This window comes from Sceloporus undulatus, chromosome 5 (assembly GCF_019175285.1).
Source record: "Sceloporus undulatus isolate JIND9_A2432 ecotype Alabama chromosome 5, SceUnd_v1.1, whole genome shotgun sequence".
NCBI lineage: Eukaryota > Metazoa > Chordata > Lepidosauria > Squamata > Phrynosomatidae > Sceloporus > Sceloporus undulatus.
The window spans coordinates 28981863-29009291 of NC_056526.1; the positions used below are offsets into that span (position 1 = coordinate 28981863).

The window sequence follows — 27429 nt, forward strand, 5'->3', positions numbered from 1 at the left end:
TTTATTGTCTGTATCTAGTCAACATTTCATGCATGTGGATGTTTTTTTTTTTTTAATATGGTTTCGTATACAGGTAGATCCTTGAGTCTGAGGTTGTAATAAATATATGTGCCACCAGTTTTTAGAGAGAGCTGTTTGGGAAGGGATAAAAGGAAACTTTGTGACAGTGTCAGGTTTTTTTGGGGGGGGGGCATTAATTTCAGATGGGTAACATGGACAGTTACTGCCCTGGAGAGTTATCTGCTATAAAATAAATGTTAGATTTTGGTGGGAGTTATGCCAAATTAAATACACTTACAATTGCATCCTAAGTAGTATACTGGGAAGTGGTATCCTTTCTTTTGTTTAATAAAAATGTACTGATGTTAGGATAATAAAATACCCAAACAATGACCTGTTTAGGGATAGAGTAATAGTGACACTAATCTGTTGCCATGTCCTTCTTTGACTGTAATTGTATCTGGGGTAAAGTAAATACCAGTAGTACAGAGTAGTCAGGGCTGTTGTACTTGTCTCATAATATCTACTTCAGTCTAACAGAGGCACTGCTGATGCAAAAATGCTCCAATACAAGAGGAATTAAAATTGGTGTGTCCTAAGATACTAGGAACTGTGGGGAGATTGTTTAACTCCTCTTAATCATACTTTTGCTTCCTTTTCACGTTGTTCTCAGTGTCTGTGAGGCAGCGGAGCTTGAATCTTAAATGGATAAAGTATGGCGGAAGTAAATTGGTTTTATCTAAAATGAGGATCAAATTTTGGCTGTTTTGTAGATATTCCTGAAATACTTAATGGAACTTTAAGAGTGTATATGCATATAAAACAGTTTTACATTTGTGTAGATGGTTTAGTGACTGCATGGTTTTTGTTATGTCCTTGAATAGTTTCATCATGGAAAAAATGATATCTCCCCTAATGTGAACTTTTCCCTCTTTTGCCAATATTTGATGTTTAATGCTCCAGGTTCCTGCTATCACACTTACTGCTAATATAATTTGGTTTGCTGACTCCTTTCTGTGCCAGAAGATGCCAGTTGCTGCCAAGCTTCTGGACAAGAAAACCTTTCAATCAATTAAGTTAAGCAGAGAAAGTTTTCTACAGCAGAAGGCCCAGTCACTTACCAAGTAAGTTTTGAAGGGAGAACTCTTCATTGATTGATTTATAGTTGCATAGTTTTCTGTAACCACATAGAAAATTTAAACTGAAATTTTAGAATAAGGTAGACATGGTCAGAAATCACCTCTTGAGTATTCCTTGCCAAAGAAAACTATGAAATTTATGGATCGTCATAAGTTGACAGGTGATTTAAAGATGCACACACACAAACATGTTCAGAGGACCAATTTCGTTTCCCTACCACCCACTCAATAGCCATACATGTTTTCCGCTGTCCTCCCATGGAGAGAAACATCCACAGCTGGCAGAGATGGTGACAGCAGCAGCAGCAGTAAAAACTTTGTGCTCTTCATCTCCTATCAGTCATGGAAGGAAGAGGAGAATGAGGAAGACATGAGGCTGGAATGCTTTCTAAAATGCCTTGCTTCTTTTAGGAATCCTAAAGGCACTTGGAAACAAAGGTGCATAGTTTTCCCAGTCACCTTTCCCAGATATCTTTGTTGCAGGGGTTTTGAAAACAAGTATTTTAGAAATTATTTTAGAATGTGCCAGCTGCACATTCTCTGCTTGAAGGAGGAGGAGATGCATCATGCATCATGCATGATGCTGGCTCTTTCAGTTCAAAGATACTTGGGAGATGTAGAGTCAAAGGCTTTCATAGCTGGCATCCATAGTTTTTTGTGGGGTTTTTGGGCTATGTGGCCATGTTCTAGAAGAGTTTCTTCCTGACGTTTCACCAGCATCTGTGGCTAGCATCTTCAGAGAATGCTTGCCTGGAAAGGAGTTGGGTATGTAAACAAGTTTTGGCTACCAGTCCTGAAAAATAGCAAGATGAAGACTCAACAAATGCAAATAAGAAATCTTCCAGGGTCAGGGGTTTCCCAGAAGACAATGAGCACTAATCAAGCAGACATTAATCCTGTTTTGCATACCCTCCCACTGTGAGGCCTGCCATTAGCAACGGAACAATCCACTCCTGCCTTCCCAGGGTCACACAGTATATACATACCCAACTCCTTTCCAGGCGAGCATTCTCTGAAGATGCCAGCCACAGATGCTGACGAAACATCAGGAAGAAACTCTTCGGCATAGCCCGAAATCCCTACAAAAATACTTGGGAGAGATGATAGGAAATCTTCCTAGTTACATATTCCAATGGCCTTTGCTCTGAGGGGAGCGGGCAAGGTGTTTTAAAAAGAGCCAGCAAACACATGACTGATACCTCTTCTGGCAGTAAGCAGGGGATTTTATTCTCACAGTCACTGTCTTCTGTATCCTACTCTCCTCTTCCTGCCTTGACTGCTGGGAGAAGGTGAGAGCACAGCTTCTTGGTGGCAGACCACATCACCTGTAGAAAATACTGATCAATATGGGAATTGGGGAAAACTAGCAGAAAATAGCAGAGATCTGGAAAGTTTATTGTTAAGAAAGTCAAGGCAGAAAGCACGGAGGCAGGTTTACAGCTGAACATTAAGGCGGATTACAGATGGCAGAAAAGGGACAGTCCACAGCTGCCACTTTTCTTGCCAGGTTGGAGGCAGAGCAGCCTCACCGGCAGCCTCTGCGGCTCCAACCTGGCACTTTTCCAGGTCACGGGGAAGCGGCCAGGAAAGGGGTGTCCTTGGGCTTCATGCCCCATGGACACCCCAACAGCTGCAGCCAGAGGAGGCCCCTTTCTCCCTGGCCTTGTTCTTGCGGCAATCTAGCGGCGCCCTCCCAGAAGGAGCTCTGTTTTGGAGCGTCTTCTCACGTTGCAAAAGGGGGCCCTAAGTGCCCTCCAGCAGCGCGATGACATCAGGTGTGAGCCAGTCCATTTAGATGCAGCGCGTATGGACGGCATTGTCATGTGCTGCGTATGGACGGTGCCATGCCAAGATGCCGCCCTCCATACGTAGTAGGGCTGGGGAACATGCAGTTGCTATGCGCTCCCCAGCCCTACTTTTGGCCCCAGCACGGTGCTTTCGTGCCGTCTGTACTGGATCTATGAAAACAAAAATAATGACCACAGATGATCTACATAATTTTAAATTAAATGATGAAGACATAGACATATTTCCATACCTAGGTTTATTCATTAATCAGAGCCAAGACTGTAGTCAAGAAATCAAAAGAAGTCTAGGACTCAGAAGGACAGCTATGAAGGAACTAGATAAGATCCTGAAGAGTAAACATATATCACTGAATACTAAAGTTAGGATGGTCCACACTATAGTAATTCCCATCGCTATGTATAGTTGCAAAAGCTAGACAGTGTAAAAAGCTGGTAGGAAGAAAATTGACTCATTTGAGATGTAGTGCTGGAGAAGAGTTCTGCAAATATCATGGACTGCTAAGAAGACAAATGAATGGGTCCTAGAGAAAACCAGGCCTCTCCCTAGAAGCAAAGATGACTAAACAGGTTGTCGTACTTTGGCCATATCATGAGAAAGAAAGACCCATTAAAAAAATGTTCATTGCCTCAGGCTGGGAGGCAATACAGCATTACCTTAAGTAAATAAATAAATAGATAGATAGATAGCATTTCAGGAATAGAATGTTTAACACCAGAATGGCACATTTGGAACATGTATTAATCACATAGCTTTGCTTTTGGTTTTATATGAAGTGTGGTTTTTAACCCCTTTGTGAGCTGATAGTTTCAAACCACAATTAAACTTTCTTTGGTTTATCAGTTTGAATCTTTAGGTAACCATACTTGTTTTCTCCTCAGAGAGATGCAGTCATATTATGTGTTTGTTAGCTCATGGATGATGAAAATGGAATCTATTTTGTCAAAAGAGCAACGAATGGATAAGTTTTCAGAAGATCCAACCAACAGGTGCAATGTTTTTATACAGGTCTGTACTGCACTCTAAAATGTCATGGTGAGAAAATGCAGGTTACTGTATATACTCATGTATAAGTCTAGAAATTTATGTTGAAAAATTGGCCCAGAAAACCTGAGTTGACTTATCCATAGGTCAGTGTAAGTACAGTATTATAACAGACTCACACACACACACACACACACACACACATATATATATATGGTGAAAAGCAAGAGTTTAATCTGCCCTGGAAGCACTGACCCCTTTCTACTCTCTCATCCATCCAGCCTTTAGTATGAGCACAAATAGTTATGCCTGCTGGAATTTTGTAAGTTTTTTGGCATTATTTTCCTTTGCTTTGTTTTTTACATCCTTCATTACAAGCCCCTAAGTTTTACCCTCAACTTATCCACAAGTCATATCAAAATCCATAAATTTGACCCCAAAACCTGCCCTTGACTTATATATGAGGTCAGCTTATAGTCGAGTATATATGGTAATTTTCAGTTAGTTTAATGTTTCTTGAACACATGTACTTTAGGAGGGAATTTTAAGATTCTAATTACAAAACTACATGTACAATGTGAAGTATGTATAAAAAATTTAAATACATTTTTTGTAGGAAGAACACAACATACAAATAAAATAAATTAAATTAAATGAAAAACAATGCAACTACTGACAAGACATTCAAGTTATAGGATGTGGAAGCAACATTTTACCTTAAAAAAATCTATATTAATCAGATCTATGATAGACTTCATCTCATGTGCTACAATTTTTCTTCCATTGTTCTGGGTTTTAAGATTAGCACAGACACACTTGTTGGATCCAGACTGAGACATACCTGGAATAGACACAATGAAATGTATTAACTCAAGTAACTCATTACTACACTATGTATTGCTCACTATAGTTTCCCATCTTGGAAGTGATAGCAAGCAGTGGTTTGCAAATCATATAGAGGAGAAAGAGGGAGAGAGTGACAGAGCCAAAAACTTATTCTAAAATTAGTCACCAAATGATGATTGACATGTTATCTGAACAAAGCACTCTTTTGAAGAAGCAGTGTAAATGCAGAACTTCTCTTATTCACCTGGCAGTTAAAACTGTTAAAATACCTCACTCTCTAGAGTATGGAGAATTCAGCCTTTTGTAGGAAATGGGCCACCAGTCAAGAGTTTTTATGTTATAGAAGTCTGGAAGTTGATTAATGCTTCATGTTTCAGAGGGTATTTATATATTGTTCAGTCATAGTGATGACTTATATTTTCATTTTCATACATCTAAGCAGTCACTGATTTATTTCTGCTTTTTTGCTTCTAATTCACTTGTGTATTAGACAGCTGTATTTGTGTAGGATAGTACCAGCTTAGAAACCTAAATTTATTTATGATGATCTAGGTATGCAATGGCTAATTTTCCTTCCTCAAATTTATATCTAGGGGTTTCTGTATGCTTACAGCCTTAGTAACATCATTAAAACTACAATGAATCTGCACATGTCCATGCAGAAGCCAATGACTAAAACATCAGTTAAAGCATTATGCAGGATGGTGGAACTTCTTAAAGTAAGTTGCAATGCTCAGATATTTCTTAAAGAAATTAATATGTACTGTATATAGTTCTTCTGAAGTGCTTATTCAGAGGGTGAAGTGTAAGATGCTTTTTTTTTTAACATTAATTTAGTAATTTAGTTAAGAGTTACTCATCTGAATTTTGGAGGGCATTGTTTTAGTCTTGAGTGCCTCTTTATATTTTAATGGATTGCTGAGGTGTTCACACATATATGTATATACCCGTATTTTCCAGCGTATAAGACGACTGGGCGTATAAGACGACCCCCCCAACTTTTCCAGTTAAGATATAGAGTTTGGGATATACTCACTGTATAAGACTACCCCGCTTCCAATGCACACCAAATAAGAATTTTAAAAAACCCATCAGATTTGATTTCAATATAATTCAAATGCTTATGACATGCAGGTACTTAGCAGGAAAACTTGTATACAAAGCCTGCTTGAATTGGTCAGCCCTCCCTGCCTACCCAGCCCTCCCTGTCTCCAAGACTATCAGAGCAGTAGCGCAAACACGGCTCTTTTTTCCATACCCCAGGCATCCTGGATGCCTGCAGCTTGCTCTGCACTTCACTTACACCTTTCCGGTGAAGCGCCACCTCACCTCGTAATCGCGACCGCATTAAGTCACTTCTTTCCACGAATCCTGGTGACTGGATTTTCTTCTACTGTACTTGCTGCTTTCATACAGTCGCCGCATATGGCAGGGATGCGGCCGAGATGCGGCCATGGCCTTTTTTGAGTTCCCCCACTATATGCGGTGACCGCAGATTCTCCATTCTGGCTCTGAAGTTTCACCACCTGCCCTATAAGACAACACCTGGCGTATAAGACGACCCTTGACTTTTGAGAAGATTTTCCTGGGTTAAAAAGTAGTCTTATACACCAGAAAATACAGTACATATACACTTCACCAGATCATTTGGGGGTGGAGTGCAAGGCTTTAACCTCTGGAATGAATAGATTTTCACCTTGTCATCATCCCAGAGATGTTGAGTGGGATGTCTGCGGTGGAACAAGGCTAACAGTAATCCAGAGCAGGCAGTTAGGTTAGGCTGTTTCTCTGCAGACCTGGGCTTTTGTGAACTCACTCAACAGCTTCTTTCATTTTGATTGGAGCTGCTGAAGATTTGGGGGGAAATAAATTTTCCTATGGAGGCAGGAGCAAATATTGGAATAAACTGATTTGTGATGTTAACTGTTGTGTTTTGACATTTGTTCAATTTCAGGCAATAGAACATACATTTTACAGAAGAAGTATGATTGTTGCTGATTCAATCACGCATATAATCCAGCATCTTCAGCATCAGGCTCTTAATGCTATTGCTGTAGCCAAGGTATGTAATTGAAGCTGCAGTATGTACTACCAAATTTAGTTTCTTGAAAATGACTAGTTGTATAACATTTGGAGTTCTTCCTTTATGCTTTGTGCCTTTGAACCCTGGCCACTTGATCTAATCACTGAGAAGGAGTTAATGGTTTTAGATGTTTCAACAGGCAAAATTAAGACTATATTTCTGCCTATATTCTGTCATAATTTTAAAACTTACCAACACCATCACCTGGGCATGATCTCTTGATAGTTTTGGGCAAACATACATGAAAAATAAACCTGAGTAGTGACCTTATGTCAAGAGGAACTGCCTTTCTTTCCTTTACAAATAATTTAGCTCCTAAATATTTTATATGTTTCTATGTAGTTTAGCTTTCAGTATGCTCACCATTTTAAGCATGTTAGATTCCCTTGAAGTTTAATATAAATTAGCTATTTTTGGTTTTAAATGTATGACTGGAAAAATTCAAAATGGAATTTACTAGGATTTGCTATTGAGATTTCTTTTAGGAAGCAGTTGTTTACACATGCTTGCTTCTAACAGAATACTAGTCAGGTGAACAAGAAAGGGGCTCTGCTGTTGATAGAGTGAAGGCTGTCTCATCAAGATATAGTGGGTATCTTCAGACATAGTGATAAAATATGGCTTATTTTATGTAAAGTTTATTTTATGGGAGTCAGGCTCATACCCTCTCACTTCCCTCTGTTGTTCATTTTCAAATATCATCAGTTTAGTGTTATGTCTGAACCTGAACATACTGATAGTTCAGTTTAATACTGATAATTATGGGTTGTAAGTGACCTCAGCTGCAGGAACTGAAACTGGGATAGAGAAAAGATGTTGGTTTGATACAGTGGGATTTGTGTGACACTAGCTAATTTTGTTGTTGTTAACTGTCCTCGAGTCGATCCCGACTCATGGCGATCCTGTGGATGAGACATCTCCAAGATCCTCTATTTTCCACTGCTCTGCTTCGGTCCTGTGCTAATAAGGCTGTGTTAATTTCAAATGTGTTTACGCCCCTAGAACCAATAAAAGGTAAATATAGCAGTTTTGTGAATGCAAATTATTTGTTTCTGACTATTCCTTAACTCTTATTTTCTCTGTTTTAAGAAAAGAGTAATTTCTGACAAAAAATACAGCGAACAGCGCCTTGATGTACTTTCTGCACTTGTTTTAGCTGAGAATACCTTCATTGGTCCTAGCACAAAACAGAGGCGGCTCATTATTTCTCTTGCTCTCAGTGTGGGCACACAAATGGTAAGTACAATATTTTGTCCTGTATCTGAATATTAAACAGCTTTATTAGCAATTATATACAGTGGGCTCTCGGTATCAGCAGGGGATCCATTCCAGACCCCCCTGCAGATACCAAAATCCGTGAATGCACAAGTCCCATTATTTTTAATGGTGGTGCAGCCTTTTGGCCACACCACTATTATACACAATGAGACTAAACTCCCTTGCGCCCTCCTCCCCCCCACTTCCCTCCCTCCTCCTCCTCCTCCTTCCTTCCCCTTTCCCCCCGCCCTCCTGCCTTACCTGCTTTCTTCCTTCTTCTTCACTCTGGCTTGGCTTTGGAGGAGGAGTCAGGCTTCTGGTCAGTCGTGGTCACGGCTTGAGTCTTGGAGCCCCTGTCTCCAGACCCCGCACCCATGACAGAGCCTCTGAGTCCCAAGCCCAAGCTCTGGCCCTAGCTCCCTCTGGCCGATAGAGCTCCAAAGCCAAGCCAGAGTGAAGAGGAAGGAAGGAAGGAAGCAGGTGAGGAAGAAGGGCAGGGGGAGGGAGGGAAGCAAGGAGGGAGGGAAGGAGAAGGGGGCCGGGGACATTTATCCCCAATGGCAGTGCGGCTGCATCCATGTGACCATTGGGGACAATACGGGCTTGCCATTCGCAGATGCTCAAACACATGGATAGCAAGTCTGTGGATGAGGAGGGCCCACTGTAGATGGTTCTGTTTCACCTATTAGTCTGATACTTCTGTGTTTCTGATACTTCTATTTTCTCTTTGCTTTCTGTATTTCAGAAAACATTCAAAGATGAAGAGCTTCTTCCTCTTCAAGTAGTTATGAAAAAGTTGGCCTTAATTAGTGAACTTAGGGAACGGTAAGTAATACCAAACAATAATAAAGAGAAAATAGTCTAGCCTGAGATAGTATTTCATTGATTTTTTTTCAAGTGTTCCTCATTGTATCATGCCATAACAAGGGCTATGTATATGACTGTCGTTTTCCGGGCGCAGTACAAGGTGTTGGTTTTGACCTTTAAAGCCCTACATGGCTTGGGCCCAACCTATTTACGGGATCGCCTTCTTCCGTATAATCTGCCCTACGCACTCAGGTTTTCTGGGAAGAATCTACTGCAGCCTATAAAGACCAGATTGACTGCTACTTCCCAGAGGGCCCTTTCTTTTGCTGCTCCCAGATTATGGAATGGCCTGCTGGAGAAGATCCGTCATATTACCAGCCTAGATAGCTTTAAAAAAGTTGTCAAGACGGATCTCTTCTGGTAGGCCTTTCCTGAATAGGAAAACCCAGCCATAACAGTGGAGCTTATTGCTTATGTAGCCTTCGCCCAGTTTGGAAAGTTGTTGTTACTGTTATTGTTAATTTTAATTTTATGATATTTTAATTATGATCTGTTAACAGATTATTTTAATTGTCACTTGTTTAATTGTTATCTTAAGGGGGTGAGAGGGAACTGTGGGTCATTTATTTAAGGTATTGTTGGGATTTTATGTAAACCGCTTCGATTGCTTGTACAGAGAAGTGGGATATAAATAAAAGTTTTATTTATTATTTATTTATATTTTCATATAAAAAGTTAATCAGGGATGGGAAATACATGGTCCACTAGCCATGTTCAATACCAAGGTCATTTTTGTTGCTCTCTGAGAACCCATCCCCAACCACATTTCTGAAATAGGGTAGCAAATCATACCCCTGGAACAACCTGGGCAAAAAACCATTTAAAAGAAACATTTTGCTTGTTTTACATGACTTGTAGTAGTTTGCTGTCTCATTTTAGTTGCAGATGGGGAGCAGACCATTTAAAGTAAGCAAATGTTTGCTATAAATTGCTTGTAGCTTTTGCTGACAGATTTAAGGGGCAAATCACTATAGTCCATTTAATTCAAACAATAGGATTACTTTAATTTCTCCTTTCCGCTGCTATAATCAGAGCATGACAACTCCAGTGAGTCCTTGGTTGACAAATTTGACCCCCAGACCTAGTGAAGCTGCCCATCTCTGAAGTAAATAAATTAGCCTTCAGAATCTGTTCTGTAGAAATCATGAATGTTTGCTTTCTTTCATAGTAATTCAGCTGACTTCAAATTTCAGAGTTCAAGCACAATGTGACTGCTGCTTCCTGTATTGGCACAGAACTGTTTTTCCAATTTATCTTGATGATGTCTATGAAAATGCAGTAGATGCTGCTAGATTACATGTAAGTGGTGGACAAGTTTCTTTTCTTTTCTTTTTTTTAAGATTTATTTCTAAACCCAATTCCAGTATATGAAAGCATGGTTTATTACCCCAGTCTGTAAATTGGTAAGAAGAAACTAACCTTCCCAAAGTTTTTAGCAATGTAACACTAAGGTAAAATGTCTGCAGAGTAAGAGGGGAAGGAAAGGAGAGCAGGAAAGCCTAAGACTCATTTGTAAGCTCTGTGTTTTATTTTAAACAGTTTTAAAAATATGATTTTGAAACAGATTGGCATAAAAATTTAAGAATGGTTTAAAAGGAAAACTTAGAGATTGTTTGAAACAGACCAACTTCAAACCATATTTTTTCATGTAGGTCGCTTGTTTCAATTAATATAAGTAGGCCAAACTTGTATTTTGTAGGTCCAAAACACACTGCAGAAATAATCTAGTTTGAGATTGCTTTAACTACCCTGGCTCAGTGCTAGGCAATCCTGGGAATTGTAATTTATTGTGGCACCAGAGTTCTCTGACAGAGAAAGCTAAATATCTCATAAAATTACAGTTCCAAGAACTGAACCTTATATACCAACCAGATCTGAACAGCAGGCTAAGCACAGATTCTCCAGCAAAAAAAACCTGTTCCTCTCCTCTCTAGCTGTGCCTTTATATAAGATTTTGCAATCATACAAATGCATGGCTTTAACAGACTTCAAACATACCTGTTCCTGGGTTTGACCATGCTCAAAGATCACTTTTCAATAACTAATAATATGTATGTGATAACTATGCCCTTGTTCTTAATAGGGCAGGCCATGAATATGTGCTAGCATGACTTAATACATTTAAAGCTTGACTGGCCTAGCTTTTTGGATGAGTTTGCTTACTAAGGGCTTTGCTAAACTGTGTATAGTGTGCTGGCACATTCTCTTTCCTCATTGTTTTTAATGAGGAAGACTGTCAATCATATCTCCTCATTCTGTTGGCACAAATCCCTACTGAGTTTTATTTAAATTGTGTTTTTTCAGAAGCTTGCTGCAATGAGATTTCACAGGGATCTGTCCACTTTGGGTAGTCCCAATTGAGCAATCTCTTCCACATTTTCCAGTATCTTCAGAGCTGCACTGGTGTCAGAGAGGGATAGAAGGATGTGTGCAAGCTCATGGGAGCTTGTGCTCATAACCATAAACAGTGGTTATTCATGTGGATACAGCCTTACAACTGAACACAGCTATCATTATTCAGGATCATGAGTTTGAGTTGCCTATGTTTTTTTTTTAAGTATCTATTACTCGGTGCTTCAGAGTTATTAATTTGGAACTTTTTTTTTACAGTACATGTTTAATGCATTGCGGGATTGTGTTCCAGCTATGATGCACTCAAGGCATTTAGAATCCCATGAAATTCTTCTAGAAAGTTATGACAAAGAAATCATGGATGTTTTAAATAAGGTGATAATGCAGACATTGTGTTCATTTTATCTGAAAGCTGTCAGTAATACCTGTTCATTTCTGCTATTGAGGGTTTTCGTGGGCATGCAGATTGACCTCATGTATAAGTCGAGGGCAGGTTTTAGGGGGCAAATTTATGGATTTTGATATGACCCTTGGATAAATTGAGGGTAAAACTTAGATTCATGCAACAAAGGACCTAAATAATGAAGCAAAAGAAAACAATGCCAAAGAACTGACAAAATTATGGCAGGCATAATTGTTTTAACTCACACTAAAGGCTGGATGGTAGAGAGAGTAGAGGAAGGTCAGTGCTTCCAGGACATATTGCACTCTTGCCTTTCATCAAGGGATGGTTTTTAATAAGAGTTAAAGTACTGTATAGTATTTACATTGACCCATGGATGAGTCGACCTAGGTTTTGGGGGTCAATTTTTTGACTAAAATTTCTAGACTTATACATGAGTATATACAGTATGCTGTTGGTATAAATAAGAAAAATACTAATCTCATTTAGAATAGTATGTGCATTTTGTAACTAAAACCTTACAAAACAGTACACTTAAAATGTGTACTGTATTAAAAACGTGAATCCTTGTTAGTGGAGGTGTATTATATTTCTTCTTAAAGGTTTGTACAGTCGGACCTTCATATCTGGAGGGGATCCGTTCTGGACACATACAGAGATACCAAAAAGCCTGGAACCAAAATCCCATTGTCCCTAATGGCAGTGTGACATGCATGCAGCTGCTAGTGCGGCCACGTGCACACACTGCTATTTGGGACAATGGGGCTTACCATCCACAGATGCTTAAATCTGTGAATGGCAAACCTGCGGATAACAAGGCCCCACTGTAATTGGAAGAAATAGTGCTGAGACTAAATCAGGGACAGCCATAACTATGGTTTGTGTTTATATAACTGATTTGATTTAATCATAATGAAGAAATATAGTACTAATATAACCTGGATGTCTGAGACCTAAATTATAGGGTACAGAATATATATTTGGTGAATTTCTATTTTACGTTCAATCCAGAAATGTCACTTGTACTGTTTGTTTTTATATATATATATATATATATATATGTATATGTATATGTATATGTATAGTAGGTCAAATTATGAATAAGAAGGAGATGTGTGAAAAGCAAAATGAGATGGGTGGAAAAGAGATAGAAAATCTAAGTGGGAAAGTAATAAGGAATGTAAAACTTAAAATTTAATTACTCAACAGCCTACAACTGTGTATACAACAATATACGACAGAAATCAGCCCTCAGCCCAGAATATAATCATGAGGTCAGGAGTAGTTACTTAAAGGGAATGCACTCTCATCTTTCTGAATGGATTTCCTTTTATACAGACCAATACTGGGTGACCTGCCTTTTGGCCTAAATCTTGTTTAGACTGAAAAGGCTTTCTGAAAAGTCCCCCAAATATTATATTATAATTTTATAAGCTAGGTGAACTTGCTAGGAAAAAACAACAGTGAATCGATGACATTATAAATTCATCAATTAATTAATATCAAGCTCTGAATTTTTGTCCTGCTTTTGACATGAAAATGGCACATATTTTTTAATTTTTTTTTGAGCAGCACCTTCTGGACAAATTATGTAAAGAAATAGAAAAGGACCTGCGGCTTTCCGTGCATACACATTTAAAGCTAGATGATCGAAATCCATTCAAAGTTGGCATGAAGGACCTTGCCCACTTCTTCTCTTTGAACCCAATTCGCTTTTTTAATCGGTTTATAGATATCAAAGGTAGGCTCTACTTAATAATTCCCTTAAAAGCTGTTTTATGTGATGCTTTGTAACGCTATAACTCCATTCTTTACATCATCGCTTTGCTTTTTGTGGGTGGTTGATCTGTCCTAAGCTTTTGTGATATAAGTAGTTCCAGAAGATACTTTAATGAGTGTTTCTTAAATTTCACAGTTCTAAATGACATGTTAGAAATTGGTAGGTTTTCCTTTTCTTGTTGTGTGAACTGCTCTCCAATTGTGAATAGTAAAAATAAGCAGTTATTTTTGTGTCTTTTACAGCTCATGTGACTCATTACCTAGACAAGACTTTCTACAATCTGACCACAGTAGCACTTCATGACTGGGCCACTTATAGTGAAATGAGGAATTTGGCAACTCAGCGCTATGGTTTAACTATGACAGAAGCACATCTTCCTAGTCAGACTTTAGAACAGGTGCATCATGTTTATACTGGGTTTTCAGTTACATCTTTGTGCGCTAGAATTACACCTACAGTGTAGGTGGCCTTCAGATTTCAACCACTTGTTTACATTTTGTTTTACAAATAAAACACAGCCAGGACAAAAAAAAGTCTCCGAACATCTACTGATTTTTGCCATTGGGACATCTTTTTGTCCTAGTGAATGCAACCCATTGGTGCAAAAATGACCCATCACTTGCTCCCCTGCAAAATGTAGCACAATGAAGTAAAAGTGATATGTACTGGCTGTAAGTTGCAACATCAAACTTTCTTCCATTGTGGAATATTGGTATTTTCAGTGGGATCAGGAAATAGAAGAGCCATAGTTTTTGTCATAACCTTCAGTGCATTGTGATTTGCTTTGTGGTCTCAATATATCCCACAACTCATACAATCCAAGCTTCTTCTACTATAAATCAGAGTGCATAAAAGTTTTAAAAAATCAGTTTTTGTTTTTGCTCTCCAATCCAAAAAGTCTGGTATTCATAGGATCAGGTATCCAGTGAGATTGTCAGTTGTTCTTTTCACCTATATGAACTGTATAATGATCAGTACATACAGTAGGAATTATCCTGTGACCATGCAAAACATTCCTGCAGAGAAGGTGTGTGTTGTATTACTTTATTTATCCTCTTCCTTTTCCCCAAGCCTGGGATTCAAGATAGCTCCCAATTAGTGTTGGGCTTTGTATCATATCATGTACTGCCTTTGTTTTGTTGTTGTTAATTGCAGTCAAACTGGCTTTGATTTAACTGACCTTATGAATGCGAGACATCCTGTTATTAATAGCTGTGCTCAGATTGTGCAGACTCAGGATTGTGGCTTCCTTGACTGAAGTTCTTGATTTCTAACACCCTAAAAAGTAGTCCTTGGAGTAGTTCTGGTCAGTCAGAAGGCAGATCAGGGCGTAGGGATCCAGCCTGCATTAGATGGGGTTACACTCCTTCTGAAAATGCAGGTTCACAGTTTGGGGGTACTCCTGAGCTCACCTCTGAACTTGGAGGCCTAGGTCTCTACAGTGAGAAGGAGTATTTCTGCACAATTAAAACTTGTGTGCCAATTGTGCCTGTTCCTTGACATGTCAAATCTAGCCTCGGTGGTACATGCCTGGTAACATCCCATTTAGACTACTGTAATGCGCTCTACTTTTGAAGTGTTCAGAAACTGCAACCGGTCCAAAGAGCTGCAGCTAGATGGTTAACCCGGGGAAGGTTACAGAGACTGCACAACACCCCCATTGAAACAGCTCCACTGGCTGCCAGTTAACAGTTCAATTCAATTCAAAGTGCTAGTTATGACCTATAAAGCCCTCTATGGCTCAGGTCCAGGATATTTGGCAGACTGTATCTCCCTCTGTGAGCCAGTCCAGGCCCTGAGATCCTCAGGGGAGGCCCTTCTCTCAGTCCCACTCGCATCACAAGCACAGTTGGTGGGGACATGAGAGAGGGCCTTTTGTGTGACTGCTTCTGGATTGTTGAACTCCCTTTCTAGGGAGATCAGAATGGCCCCTTCCTTGTTGTCCTTCCACTGGTAAGTTAAAACTTTTTTAGGCAGGCAAGCTTTTAAAACAGACTGTTTTTAAAGTACCGGCTCGGGGTGATGTATCATTTAAGTGTTTTAATTTTATTTTTTTAACATCTAACATTGTGTATTTTTATTCCTTTAATATGCAATCTATTTTATTATTGTAACGATTTAATTCTGTTTTAATGTATTACTTTTCTATGTTTTAAACTATATTTTAATGTTCTGAGCAGCTCTGGGTCTTAGTTCTGGGAAAAGAGTGGGATATATATATATATATATATAATCTTGGAGTGTGATCTAAAGTAGGAGTGCAGAATATATGACCCTTCAGATGATGTTGGACTCCATCTTTCAACCAGGCTCTGCTAGTATAGTCAGAGAAGATGGTAATTGTAATTCAGCATTTGGAGGGGAAGAGGAACCTCACTCCTGTACACGATGCAAATGATGCCAAAATTCTGAAGATCTGCTCAGTTTTTTTAATAATAAAACCACCAAAACCTTATGTACACTTGCCATAAGTTCCATTGTGGAAGAAAAACAGGATATAAATGCAATAATACAAAAAGGAGAACTCGTTTTATATAGGAGTATATTCATATGATTGTAAATATTTCAGTCAGGAATAATTGGATTATTTCTTGCATGTGGTGGTTAAATTGCCTGATGTTACCTTTTCAGGGCCTTGATGTTCTGGAAATTATGAGAAATATTCATGTGTTTGTATCCCGATACCTCTACAATCTTAATAATCAGGTGAGGTGAATGTACACATTTAAAAAGCGCTAATTGTTGGCTGGTTTCCACTTCTGTTCTATAGCTGTAGCTATTACATATGTCTAATTGCAGATCTTCATTGAGAGAATCAGCAATAACAAGCATCTCAACACCATAAATATAAGGCATATTGCTAATTCTATTCGAACACATGGCACAGGAATCATGAATACAACAGTAAGTACTTCTGTATGAGTCCTGGAATCACTTCTCTGTTCTGGCATTTATTATGAATTTATTGAAAATTGTTTGTTATGTATTGTTCACAATACAGTTAGAAGACAATGCCTTAAGCATACTTTTCCATATCAGGCTGAAAGAATATGTGGGAATAGGAAAATTTAAATACACTGAATGAAAAACTTTAAATACAGTGGTCCCTCCACATTCACTGAAGTTAAAGGTGAGGAACCCCTGTTAATGTGGAAAAGCTGCAAATAAAGGAACACTATTCTTTTTACCTAAGGGAACACCTCTCTAGGAATTTCCAGGTCCTCCAGTGCAACTCTGTGGTTTACATCTGTCAGAGGTTGATCATAGAATCATGCTGGAGGGCCTACAGATGCCTAGAGGAGTGTTTTCTCTAGGAACTCCTAGGTTCTCCAGCACCACTCTGTGATCAACCTCTGGCAGAATTGCACTGGAGGACCTAGAGATTCCTAAAGAGAGCGTATTAATCAAAACTGTAGATAAAGCCACAAAACTCAAAGCTGCAAGTACAGTACACTGTAGAAAATATTAGAATAGATATATGAAATAAGTATTATTTTTCACTTTACTAAATACAGTAATGATTGCTTATCATTGATTACATGAGAAAGATACTCTAGAGCAATATTTAGCAAAAATGAGTATCATGGTCTATGAGTATGTCAGCCCAGATCACTTGCTTTCTTCTTTTGATCCTTCCCTTGTGTAGTAATTTTCATACTGAGAATTACTTATCTAGTGTGTAGTGAGAGAACTGTTTATGTGTCTTAATTAAAGACACACATGAATCAAATGTTTTACTCAAAGAGAAGATTGTCCACCATACTCTGCATGATTCACTTTCTGGTTTTGTCTACTAATTGGCCACTAAAGGTACTAGAAGCTAATCTCAACATTGGCTCTGATTGGCAATCAGTAATTTGCAACACAATGAGTAATTCTGAGAAGAGATTGTCTGTGACATTCAGTGAAACAGGTGTGGTTCCCCACCCTTCTCTTTTTAGACAGGGATTGAGGGTTCTTTGCCATTTGTCAGCTAACCTAGATTCTATCTGGAGTCCCAGTTTCACTTTCTGGCCACCTAGGTGTCCAATTTATGAGATGGTGAAATCCAGACAGGCAGAGTTAACATTGACATTCCACTTAGGTACTCGTAAGTCTTGAAATTTCAGGGTATTTATATGGGGAAATGATCAGGTCCTTTGGTAATCTTTTTTATTATTTATTGTATGCATTCATAGATATACAAACATATGCATTTCCCTTAAGGAGAAACAGACAAACAATACCTGGATGCTTTGCTGCAATCACATTACATTACATCACATTGTATTTAAGGCATCATACATTCATTGCATAATAGGTTATGGCAAATAATATGCTACACTTTCAGTTATCAGGAACAGCATGTCTTAGAGGCTATGTTGTATTCCTCTGACCAGCTATCAGCTGTCCTGTTAAAACAAAAAAGCTGATGGTGCCTTGTTTATGTAATTTAATCAAAACAGAGATCTTAAATATGATGTCACTCTACATCCTCTTGGATTCTTGGACTGCCTGCCATCCTGATTATATCAGACAGTGCACCTGCTAGGAGATTATACTAGTGGTCAAATTGCTCATATTTCAATGTTAGTAGAAATGCAGGCATTTTCATCTCTTTACATTTAAATATGTTTTCTGTCCAGCATCAGCCTGTCTCTTTGTTCCAGTAACACACACATAACATTCTAATACAAACAGTTTTTTGCATTGTTTCTTATACTCTATAGGCCATATTCTGTACTTTATATGTATATTTCCAGGCCTCAAAGTTGTCAACCCAAATAAGCATGTTCTTTAACACCAAGAGTGGCTGTGCATTAAGGCAGAGTGAGGCAGTCACATGAGCTGGCCGGTGCTGTGTGATGTGGAGGGGGGGCAGTAGCAGTATTCCCCTTCCATTCTCCTTTGAAGGAGGATGGAGTTATTTGTTCCATGCAACTCTCACCTTGTGGCTTTTCATGGAGAGCATCCCAGGCTTAGTCCATGGCCTCTATAGTGAAAAATAAGTAGCAGACCTGGGAAAGGCTACACAGATGAATAGTGTAAGAGCTGCTTATTTTCAATTTCATATCTCAAAACTGTAATAGCTTTGTGAATAAGTTTTATACATACTACTGGCTTGGAAGCTTTACCTGTTGAACCAACTGGATCATAAAGAATAGATTCCAGTGGGGCTAAAATCCCTTTGCTATATCCCAGTATATGATTTTAAGGTGATGGTTTTAGTGTGTGAGCATCATGGCCTCCCCAATGTCTTTCACTCTGAGCTCCTAAGCCAACAGAATGCACCCTCTGCTATTCCCTTATTCATACCAACAGCTTTGAAGATAGAGAACTCAATAGTATCAGTACACATTGACTTCCATAAAACTATGATATAAAAGAATTTGGTGCAGAAGGAGGCCAATTCTCAGCTGTGGCATCCCAATTGTGGAATGCCTTCTTTGAACCCGGATTGGAGTCACTGCTGTTTATTTAGATCCCAAGTAAACCATGGCTGTTTACTAAAGCCTTTGGGCATAATTGATTTATTTCAAAATGCGTGTGCACATGGTCATAAACTGTTTTAACATTTTAACCTGTTTTAACTTATTATTGTGTTTAATATATTTTCAGTCTATTTTAATTATTTTTATTGTTTTAAATTGTTTTAACCTGTTAATATTTATATTACTTCTATCTCAGCCTGATATGTAAAATGGGATAGACATTTTTAAGTTAATGAATAAATATAATTTCAGAGTGATCATTGCTTTCATATGGCTGCCCACAGTACATTGAGAAGGGTGTATAAAGTCACCATGTCATCCAGCCATGTCATGTTGTTCTTGAAGGCAGACATTACTCACCTTCATATGTAAGCAGTGACTATAGCAGAATGACAAGGCAGTAATTTGTTCTTAACAATATGTTGTGGAAATGTGTTGATATTGTTGAACAGACTAAAAATATGTTATAGCAGATATGAGTTCCTGATTAAATAGGGAGATAGAGAGAGTGCTACTCCAATGGATTTTACAATCTTGATAACTGTTTTCTTACTGTGTTCTTTAATGTTTCAGGTAAATTTCACATACCAGTTTCTGAGAAAGAAATTTTATATCTTTAGTCAGTTCATGTATGATGAACACATCAAATCCAGGCTGATCAAAGATATCAGATTCTTTAGGGAAGTTAAGGATCAAAATGACCACAAGGTATGCTGCATGTGAAATCTTTGTGGGTTAGTCATTTCTTTGCATAAAATGTTGCTGTTAACTTTTTTATACCCTACCTTTCCCCCGAAAATAGAACTTAAGAACTTACAAATTAATAGGAACAGGGGATGGGTGTTCCTTCTTGCTTTGCATGTGACCACACACAGATATCTGATTTACTACTAGTGTGAATAATCTTAGAGTAGATGGGGCTTTGGTCAAGTTCTTTCTTAAATGTGGTGACTTTGAATGACTTTATAGATGTTGGTAGGGGAATGGTACAGCTACTGTATTTCCCTATAAAAGGAATGTCCTGATGGACAATGAAAGGAAACTAGAAGAAGAAGAAGAAGAAGAAGAAGAAGAAGAGAGATCACTGAATAGGGATTGAGAAAGGTTTACCTGGTTTGAGGACAGATTGAATCTTGTAGCATTTACAACCTGGAAATAGTTTTATTATGATATGCCTGTATGAATGTATATCTAATAGAAGGATGCACAACCTTCATGTGGTTTCCCAAGATCAGATGTTGAGGTTGGGATTTCTTCCTGCTTACCCTGTTGTCAGCAGTGTAGGTTTAGCAATTGTTGCTGGCAGTGGGGGAGATTTTACATTCCTCAGTAGCCCCAAAGCAGCAGGGAAGCAGCAGATTGTGGTTAGAATAACTAGCATGGGCATCCTCAGCCCAAAGGTTTTGAACAGGATCACTGGAAGGAGGGATTCTTCAGAAATCTTAGCCTTCTTTCTCCATGTGGATATCTGGAGTTCCCAGCTGCCCAGAGTTTGGGTAAAAATGTTGTTTCATATTCTAATGCTCCACAGGAGCAAACAAATTTAATAGACAAAGTTTAGATATACACAGAGTTTCAAACCTTTGCTTACAGATTATAAAAATTGCTTCTAGTTTGTATTTTTCATATTCAGCCCGTACTTCACTTGGCTTTTCAAACACTCTTCGTGAAATTATCACCTCCAAACAATCGTCTCCTAAGCATGTGGAAGTGACTGCCGGTCCTGCGGCCAGTGCTGTGTACTCTGTTTTCTTCCAACATTCACATTTTTTATGCAGCTGTTAAAAACAAAAGTCTGCTCATGTAGCCTTTCACACAGTTGAGATGAAAGCCTGCACACATAGTACTGGATGTATATAGACTCTGGTGTTGAGGAACAGCCACTGCCTCCAGAATCCCTTATTGAACATGCATGAACTACAAAATGGAGGGAAAAGAGGAAATTAAATAACCTCACCTCATCAGCTCCCCCAGCATGTTAAAAAAGCAGAGATCTATAAGTTTGGCCTTCAAAATGGAAATCATAAGAAAAGAGGAAAACTATCTTTGGATGCATTTTTAAAGAAATTTTCAAGGAGTCTCTAGTAGATTCAAAATGTTTTGGAGTACTCATGCAAAGCTTATCAGACCTGACCCAGTTGCTCCATTTCACACATACATATTTTTAGTATAGGATAAAAAGTTTCCTGAAACATATTGAACTGCCCTTTTTTTGTAGTGCAGGATTCTACCCCTATTGTTATTTCAGCCTCTGGTACCAGTTTTTTGGCGGGATACAGACTGCCCAAAAGGGTGGTCTGCCGCTGCCTTCGTTTGCTGCACGAGGGAGCCGCAGTGGACAAATCACGTGGCTCCCTCGCGCAACAAAAAGAAGCTGAAAAAAGTGGCTTCTTTCTGCAGCACCATTATGATGCTGCAAGGCGCCAATGCGCACTTGCGGCATCATCAAGGCGCCGAGACATGCAGACGCTAGGCGTCCATCACGTCAAAATGGTGGCACCCATGTGTATGGGGCACCACCATTTTTACGCCCCCGTCATGTGCAAGGGGCATTTGAAAGCGCCGCCCCTCGCACATGACGGAGGCGCGTCATAGCGCCTGTTTAAATAGTACCTTTATTAGAAATGTAATGCTTAAAAACACATCTACTTAACTTAACTGCGGAATATCTGTGTTGTCATCACAGAACATAATTATGGTTGTTGTATGTCTGTCAATTTGTATAGCAAGCGAACATTACTAATTTAAAAGATGAAAAGTGCTTTGAGTTTGGGGGAAATGTGACTGATAATTGATACTTTATCACCAGTGCTTATTCTCAATGCATGTAAAAATAATTTTTCTAGTACCCCTTTGAAAGAGCAGAGAAATTCAACCGAGGGATCAGAAAACTTGGAATTACACCTGATGGACAAAGTTACCTTGACCAGTTCAGGCAACTAATAAGCCAAATAGGTATGAAAGTCTATACTGTACTATGATATTATTATGTTGCTTGATAAGTATTATTTTATTTTATATGCAAGGCTATATTTAGATGTTTTGACCAGTAGTGGATTGGGTAATGTATAGTGTTTTGTTATTACTGTTGTTGTTTTTTACTTTTTCTTTTCAAACTGTAAACCTTATGTCATAATTGAGACTGCTTTAGGAAATCACCTTAACTTTAAAGTGATTTGTCATGATGGGTTAGGTGATGAAGGAACACTAGTCACCTTTGGTACAAGGAAGCAGTTGTTCACTTGTTTGTATCCCAGACATTTTTTATTTGCTTTTAATTTTATCATGCCTTCAAGTACATGAATGTTATCATTACGAAATAGGGTCTGACATTGACTGTATTATGCCATATCAGAACATTACAGAACTTAAAAATAGTCTATTATTTTTGAGTAAGGATGTGGTCCATTCAAAATCAGTCTCCTAAATCCCATAGATTAGGCATGGGGAAAGGGTGGCCCAGGGGCCTCATGTGGCCCTCAGAACCTTATTTTTGCCGTCTCCCAAAAGCCCCTCCCCCCTTTAAAAAGGACATAGTTTTCAGGCTGTTTTCACCCCAAAATACACACAAATCCCCCACAATGCTTGACAGCATCCACTAACCCTCAGAAGCCTCAATCACTTCCAAATACTATATATACTTATATATAAGTCTAGAAATTTTAGTAAAAAAATTGAACCAAGAAATCTGAGTCGACTTATTCATGGGTCAATGTAAGTACTGTATTTTAACTCATAGAAACCATCCCCTGGTGAAAGGGAAGAGTATAATCTGTCCTGGAAGCAATCTGTCCTGGAAGCTTTATACTCTTCCCTACCCTCCCATCCATCCAGCAATTAGTGTGGGCACAAACAGTATTCCTGCTGAAATTTTGTAAGTACCTTGGCATTGTTTTCCTTTGCTTCATAGATTCTTTGTTACATGCCCCTAAATTTTACCCTCAATTTATCCATGGGTATATCAAAATCCCTAATTTCGGCCCCAAAACTTGCCCTCAACTTATACATGAGGTCAATTTATAGTCAAGTATATATAGTACTTCCATTTTTATTTGTATCCTTCCCAAAATGGGGATTGGAAGTAATGTTGGATCACTTCCAGTAGCCATTTAGAGAAAGTTAGATGATAACAGAAGTATTTGGGTATGTAGTATGGGGTGGAGCCTGCAAGGGTTTGTGCAGAAGAAATTGGCTCCCAGTCTTCACACAGCTGCCCACCCTGACATAGATTTTCACAATAAAATTAAGAGCATTGGGATTCAAAACGTCTCAGTTTCAGCTGTATCTTCCCATTATTTTCATCAGCACTGATTTTATTTCATAATATTTTACTTCAGTGTCAAGTGTAAAGCTGAATACATCTTATGTTACATCATGTTTATAAAATGCATTCCTTGTTGTTCTGTATCTTAAAGCTGACTTTGAGTTATGGAAACCCTGTCCTGGTGCTTATTTGTTTGGAGGGGGGTAGGTTTTGTTCAGAGAAGGTTTGCTACTGTTTCCTATAAGAGAGTGTGACTTGGTCAAGGTCACCCAGTAGGATTTGAACTCTGCTCTTGCAGAGTTCTAGTCCAGCATTCAAAGCACAACACCATGCTGGCTCTCAAGAATACCGAGTGCATTTATTACTTTTGGATTGCTTTGGAAGAGAATTACTTATTTTGGCTGAGCTGTGCCATAATGTGGCAGGCACACTGCTATTTGTTATGTGTACTGTACAAAGTATATTACAGTACTTAAGACAGTATATATGATCTGTTTAACTAGTTATTAGTTTCAGAGACAGGCAACTTTGGTTGATACTTTTTTTTTCTATATGTACTTCAGAATTTACCATAGTAGCAAAGTGCTCATTCGCATATTTTGAAATATAATATAACTTCAGATGCTTACTTTTCTTTTTCTTTATTTTTAAAGGAAATGCCATGGGCTATGTTCGTATGATAAGGTCTGGGGGTCTGCATTGCTGTAGCAGTGCAATTAGGTATGCACCAAGTACAATTCAACTTGTCTGTCCATTAAGCCCTTTTTCTTTTGAAATTGTTCCATGCAGTATAGCTTACTATTAATACAAAGACAGCAGTATATCAAACCTGCACACAGGTAGGACAACTAAATATAACAATGGATGTAACTCGAGTTCTTTACCAAGAAGACACCATGCTTAAATTTAAACTTGTCTATTCTTTATAAACATTCTTTATCATAGATTTGATATTTGAGTTGTGAGGGTTCTTAGAAAAGTGTGACTTGGTCAAGGAAAATGAAAGAACATTTGCATTCATAGTTAAGTATGAGAGGATGAGACATGGGAGAAGTAACCACAAATTGGGTTCTTGGGGAAATTAGCTTTGTTGTGACATGGGACTTGGATCCTAGTTATTGGGCTGTTTGACTGCTGGAGCTAACACTGGAAGTGATGAGAATATTGGGGCCACTATTCTATATCTTGAATATCTAGGTCCCTCCTGCCACTTAGATTGTAAAATGCATGCCAGCCCTTGTGCTAGACTGGAAATTTATAGCCCCCAATCCACAATCCCTTTCTGCAGCGTGAGATGCACAACTCTGCTTCTCCCAAACTAGATAGGCCCCAACACCTCCAGTGCTCCCAAACATAAGATTGTAACAAAAATAATGAACAGCCTTACACATGGTGATATGAGCAACCTAATTGTATGTGTAGGTAGGATTCCCTGTGTGTAGTCAGCACACACCCTAAGTAACAAACAGTACAGTGTGCCCGCGCCATATGCGGCTTTCAGCATATGCTGAAAGCCGCGTGGGAATGCGCAGGGCGCAAGGGGCAGCACATCCCATTGGGATTAATGGGGCACACGCCCGTGGCACGCATGCGCCACCACAGTGTCGCATGCATGAGCTCCATTCACTTAAATGGGGCTTGAGCATGCGCGAAAATTGCTTTACATGGGGGAGTCCGAAACAGATCCCCCTGTAAAGCAAGGGTGCACTGTACAATGAACCTTGGGAGAGTGGATTTGGGATTTCAACAAAGCAATGGTTGACTCACATGCAGGATTGCATTTTATCACCATAGGCAGACTGGAGAGGGAACTTTTCTTCTCCTGTTTGATCTGATGACCATCAAGTGCTTCTGGATTGATCCTGAATGCTCCTGTCCTGTGTGGGTGCCTTATATTCTGGCGCCACTGCTGTGCTATAAGAAGATAAGGATTTCCCCCTCTTTCTGCACAGCTGAATGGTGGGAGATACAGGCGAATGAAGTGGAAGTATTTCCACAGTAAAACATATAGTGATGGCTGCCAACTTGAATAGCTTTTTGAGCTGATTAAAACAATTTGTTGACATGCGGACCCTTAACAGCTACTAGTCGAGTTAGATGTATCTTGCCTCTGTTATCAAAAGCAATACACCACTGTATATTGGCTGCTTCAGAACACAAGATTGAGAGGCACTCAAATGCTGCTTGTGGGCTTCCCATAAACAACTGTTTGGCCTACTGTGTGAACAGAATTAAATATTTAGTCTTATCAAATATAACTCTTACCTTGATGATGGCAGGCCTAGGTTTGATGGTGGAGAATAGAAAAGCTCTGCTTGCAAACTCTAGAGCAGTTCTACTCAAAGTGGAGGTTCCTGGACTGGTGCCAGTCTCTGGACGGCTTCCAGGAAAGAAGGAAACAATTGTACCAGTCCCTGGCACATTGCAAAACAATAATTGCCAGTCCCCCACATCAGCACTAGAGTACTTTTTCAGATTATGTTTGTCCACTTTATGTGCCTCTGAAAATATGATGGCTTGAAATACACTTTATTTACTTTTAATAAATCAAATTTTCAACAAGGAACACATTTTGAATGAAATTCCGTAAGTCAAGCATCCTAGGCAGACACCCTAGATCTGTAAATCTGAATGATGCTATCCTTTCAGCATTTGAACAGTCCTTAGGATTATCCTTCCCCCTGCCTCCCATTGCTTTTTAAAAATTTGTTTCCTTTTGTGATTGTCATTAGACTAGAAAGCTTGTTTTAATGGAGACATGATTGTTTTAATGGAACCACTGTTTCACTGATCAAATAGTACCGTGCTAGTGTGGAACGATGATGTGAATTGGTTTGTTTGATAGCTATGTAACAGAACATGAGCAACTTTCTAATAAGATATGAACAGAAATAAATAAATATAAGAAGTATGAATGTTAATCTTATACAAACACACACACACACACAAAGACTAATATAAAATTGTGACTAAATGTAACATGAAATTTGTAGGTTTGTTCCTGATCTTGAAGATATTGTTAATTTCGAAGAACTTGTGAAAGAGGAAGCTCTCTCAGAAGATACACAAAAAGCAGCCAGGTATCCTACATCGATGCATGTTTTTAAAGAAAGGATGTTATTTCTGCATTGTCTTATAAAAAATTATTTCTAATAAAATAATATTGCAACTCAGTTTGTAGGTAATTCATTTACAGTATTGTGTATAATCCAGACATGGCAGTTGGGAAGGGCCATTATCTTTTGTGCTGTTGTTGGGCTTCTTCTGAAAGGTACAGTTATATCTCAGTTAACAAAGTAAATATGGTCCTAGAAAATAGACAGATTTGGCCCCAGAGGTAGAACCTACATGAGATAGATTCCTGCACCAGAAAAATATAAACAACATGTTTCAGCAAACATTTTACTCAAAACCAACAATATGTATTGAAATAAAACAGCCAGGTCAAGTAAGCCTTTTATAAGCAGACAAAAATATTTAGAACCTTATAGAAACCACCTGAAAGCTTCTTCGAAAATGTGTCAAGGGATGATTTTTGAAATTTCTTTTACCAGTTTCCACTTTTCTTGTGATTTCGATTTATGTTTACCTTATGTACTCGGCTATAGGTTGACCTCATGTATAAGTTGAGGGCAGGTTCTAGGGCCAGCATTATGAATTTTGATATAACCCGTGGATAAGTCGAGAGTAAAACTTAGGGGCATGTAACAAAGGATTTACTTCGTAAAGGATGACACAAAGGAAAGCAGTGCCAAAGAATTTGCAAAATGCCAGCAGGCATAACTGTTCATGCTCACCCGAAAGGCTAGATGGACGAGAGAGTAGACCGGGGGCGGTCAGTTCTTCCAGGACAGATTACACTGTTGTCTTTCATCAGATGATGGTTTCTTTGTTTATGGAAGTTAAAGTACAATACTTACATTGACCCATGGATAAGTCAACTCAGATTTTTGGGTCAATTTTTCTATTAAAATTTCTAGACTTCTGAAGTGTAGTTATATTGCATTGTTTATTGCAGAAACCCTGCTGAAACCTGTCAACAAAAGTTTATATTTCTGCAGTCCTTTTTCACCATTCTCTCAATGCCAGTTCTGCTAAAACAAAAACCACCTTCCAGCTAGACAGAGTAAAAGGAAGAAAAGGGGCTGTTGGGCAGAACTAAAATGACTTTGTAAAA

General features: G+C 38.7%; 1 protein-coding gene across 4 annotated transcripts in view; it reads left to right on the forward strand.

The window, feature by feature from the left end:
* WASHC4 (WASH complex subunit 4) overlaps positions 1-27429 on the forward strand; it is a 57162-nt gene that overhangs the window by 17971 nt on the left and 11762 nt on the right. For all 4 annotated transcript variants that reach the window (XM_042468064.1, XM_042468066.1, XM_042468065.1 and 1 more), the window contains 16 exons: positions 964-1124; positions 3827-3953; positions 5369-5494; positions 6730-6837; positions 7948-8094; positions 8861-8940; positions 10176-10281; positions 11593-11709; positions 13310-13478; positions 13760-13914; positions 16149-16223; positions 16317-16421; positions 19562-19696; positions 21835-21943; positions 23906-23972; positions 26246-26332. In XM_042468064.1, coding sequence (XP_042323998.1) covers positions 964-1124; positions 3827-3953; positions 5369-5494; positions 6730-6837; positions 7948-8094; positions 8861-8940; positions 10176-10281; positions 11593-11709; positions 13310-13478; positions 13760-13914; positions 16149-16223; positions 16317-16421; positions 19562-19696; positions 21835-21943; positions 23906-23972; positions 26246-26332 — 1874 coding nt within the window. The remainder of the gene's footprint in view (positions 1-963; positions 1125-3826; positions 3954-5368; positions 5495-6729; positions 6838-7947; positions 8095-8860; positions 8941-10175; positions 10282-11592; positions 11710-13309; positions 13479-13759; positions 13915-16148; positions 16224-16316; positions 16422-19561; positions 19697-21834; positions 21944-23905; positions 23973-26245; positions 26333-27429) is intronic.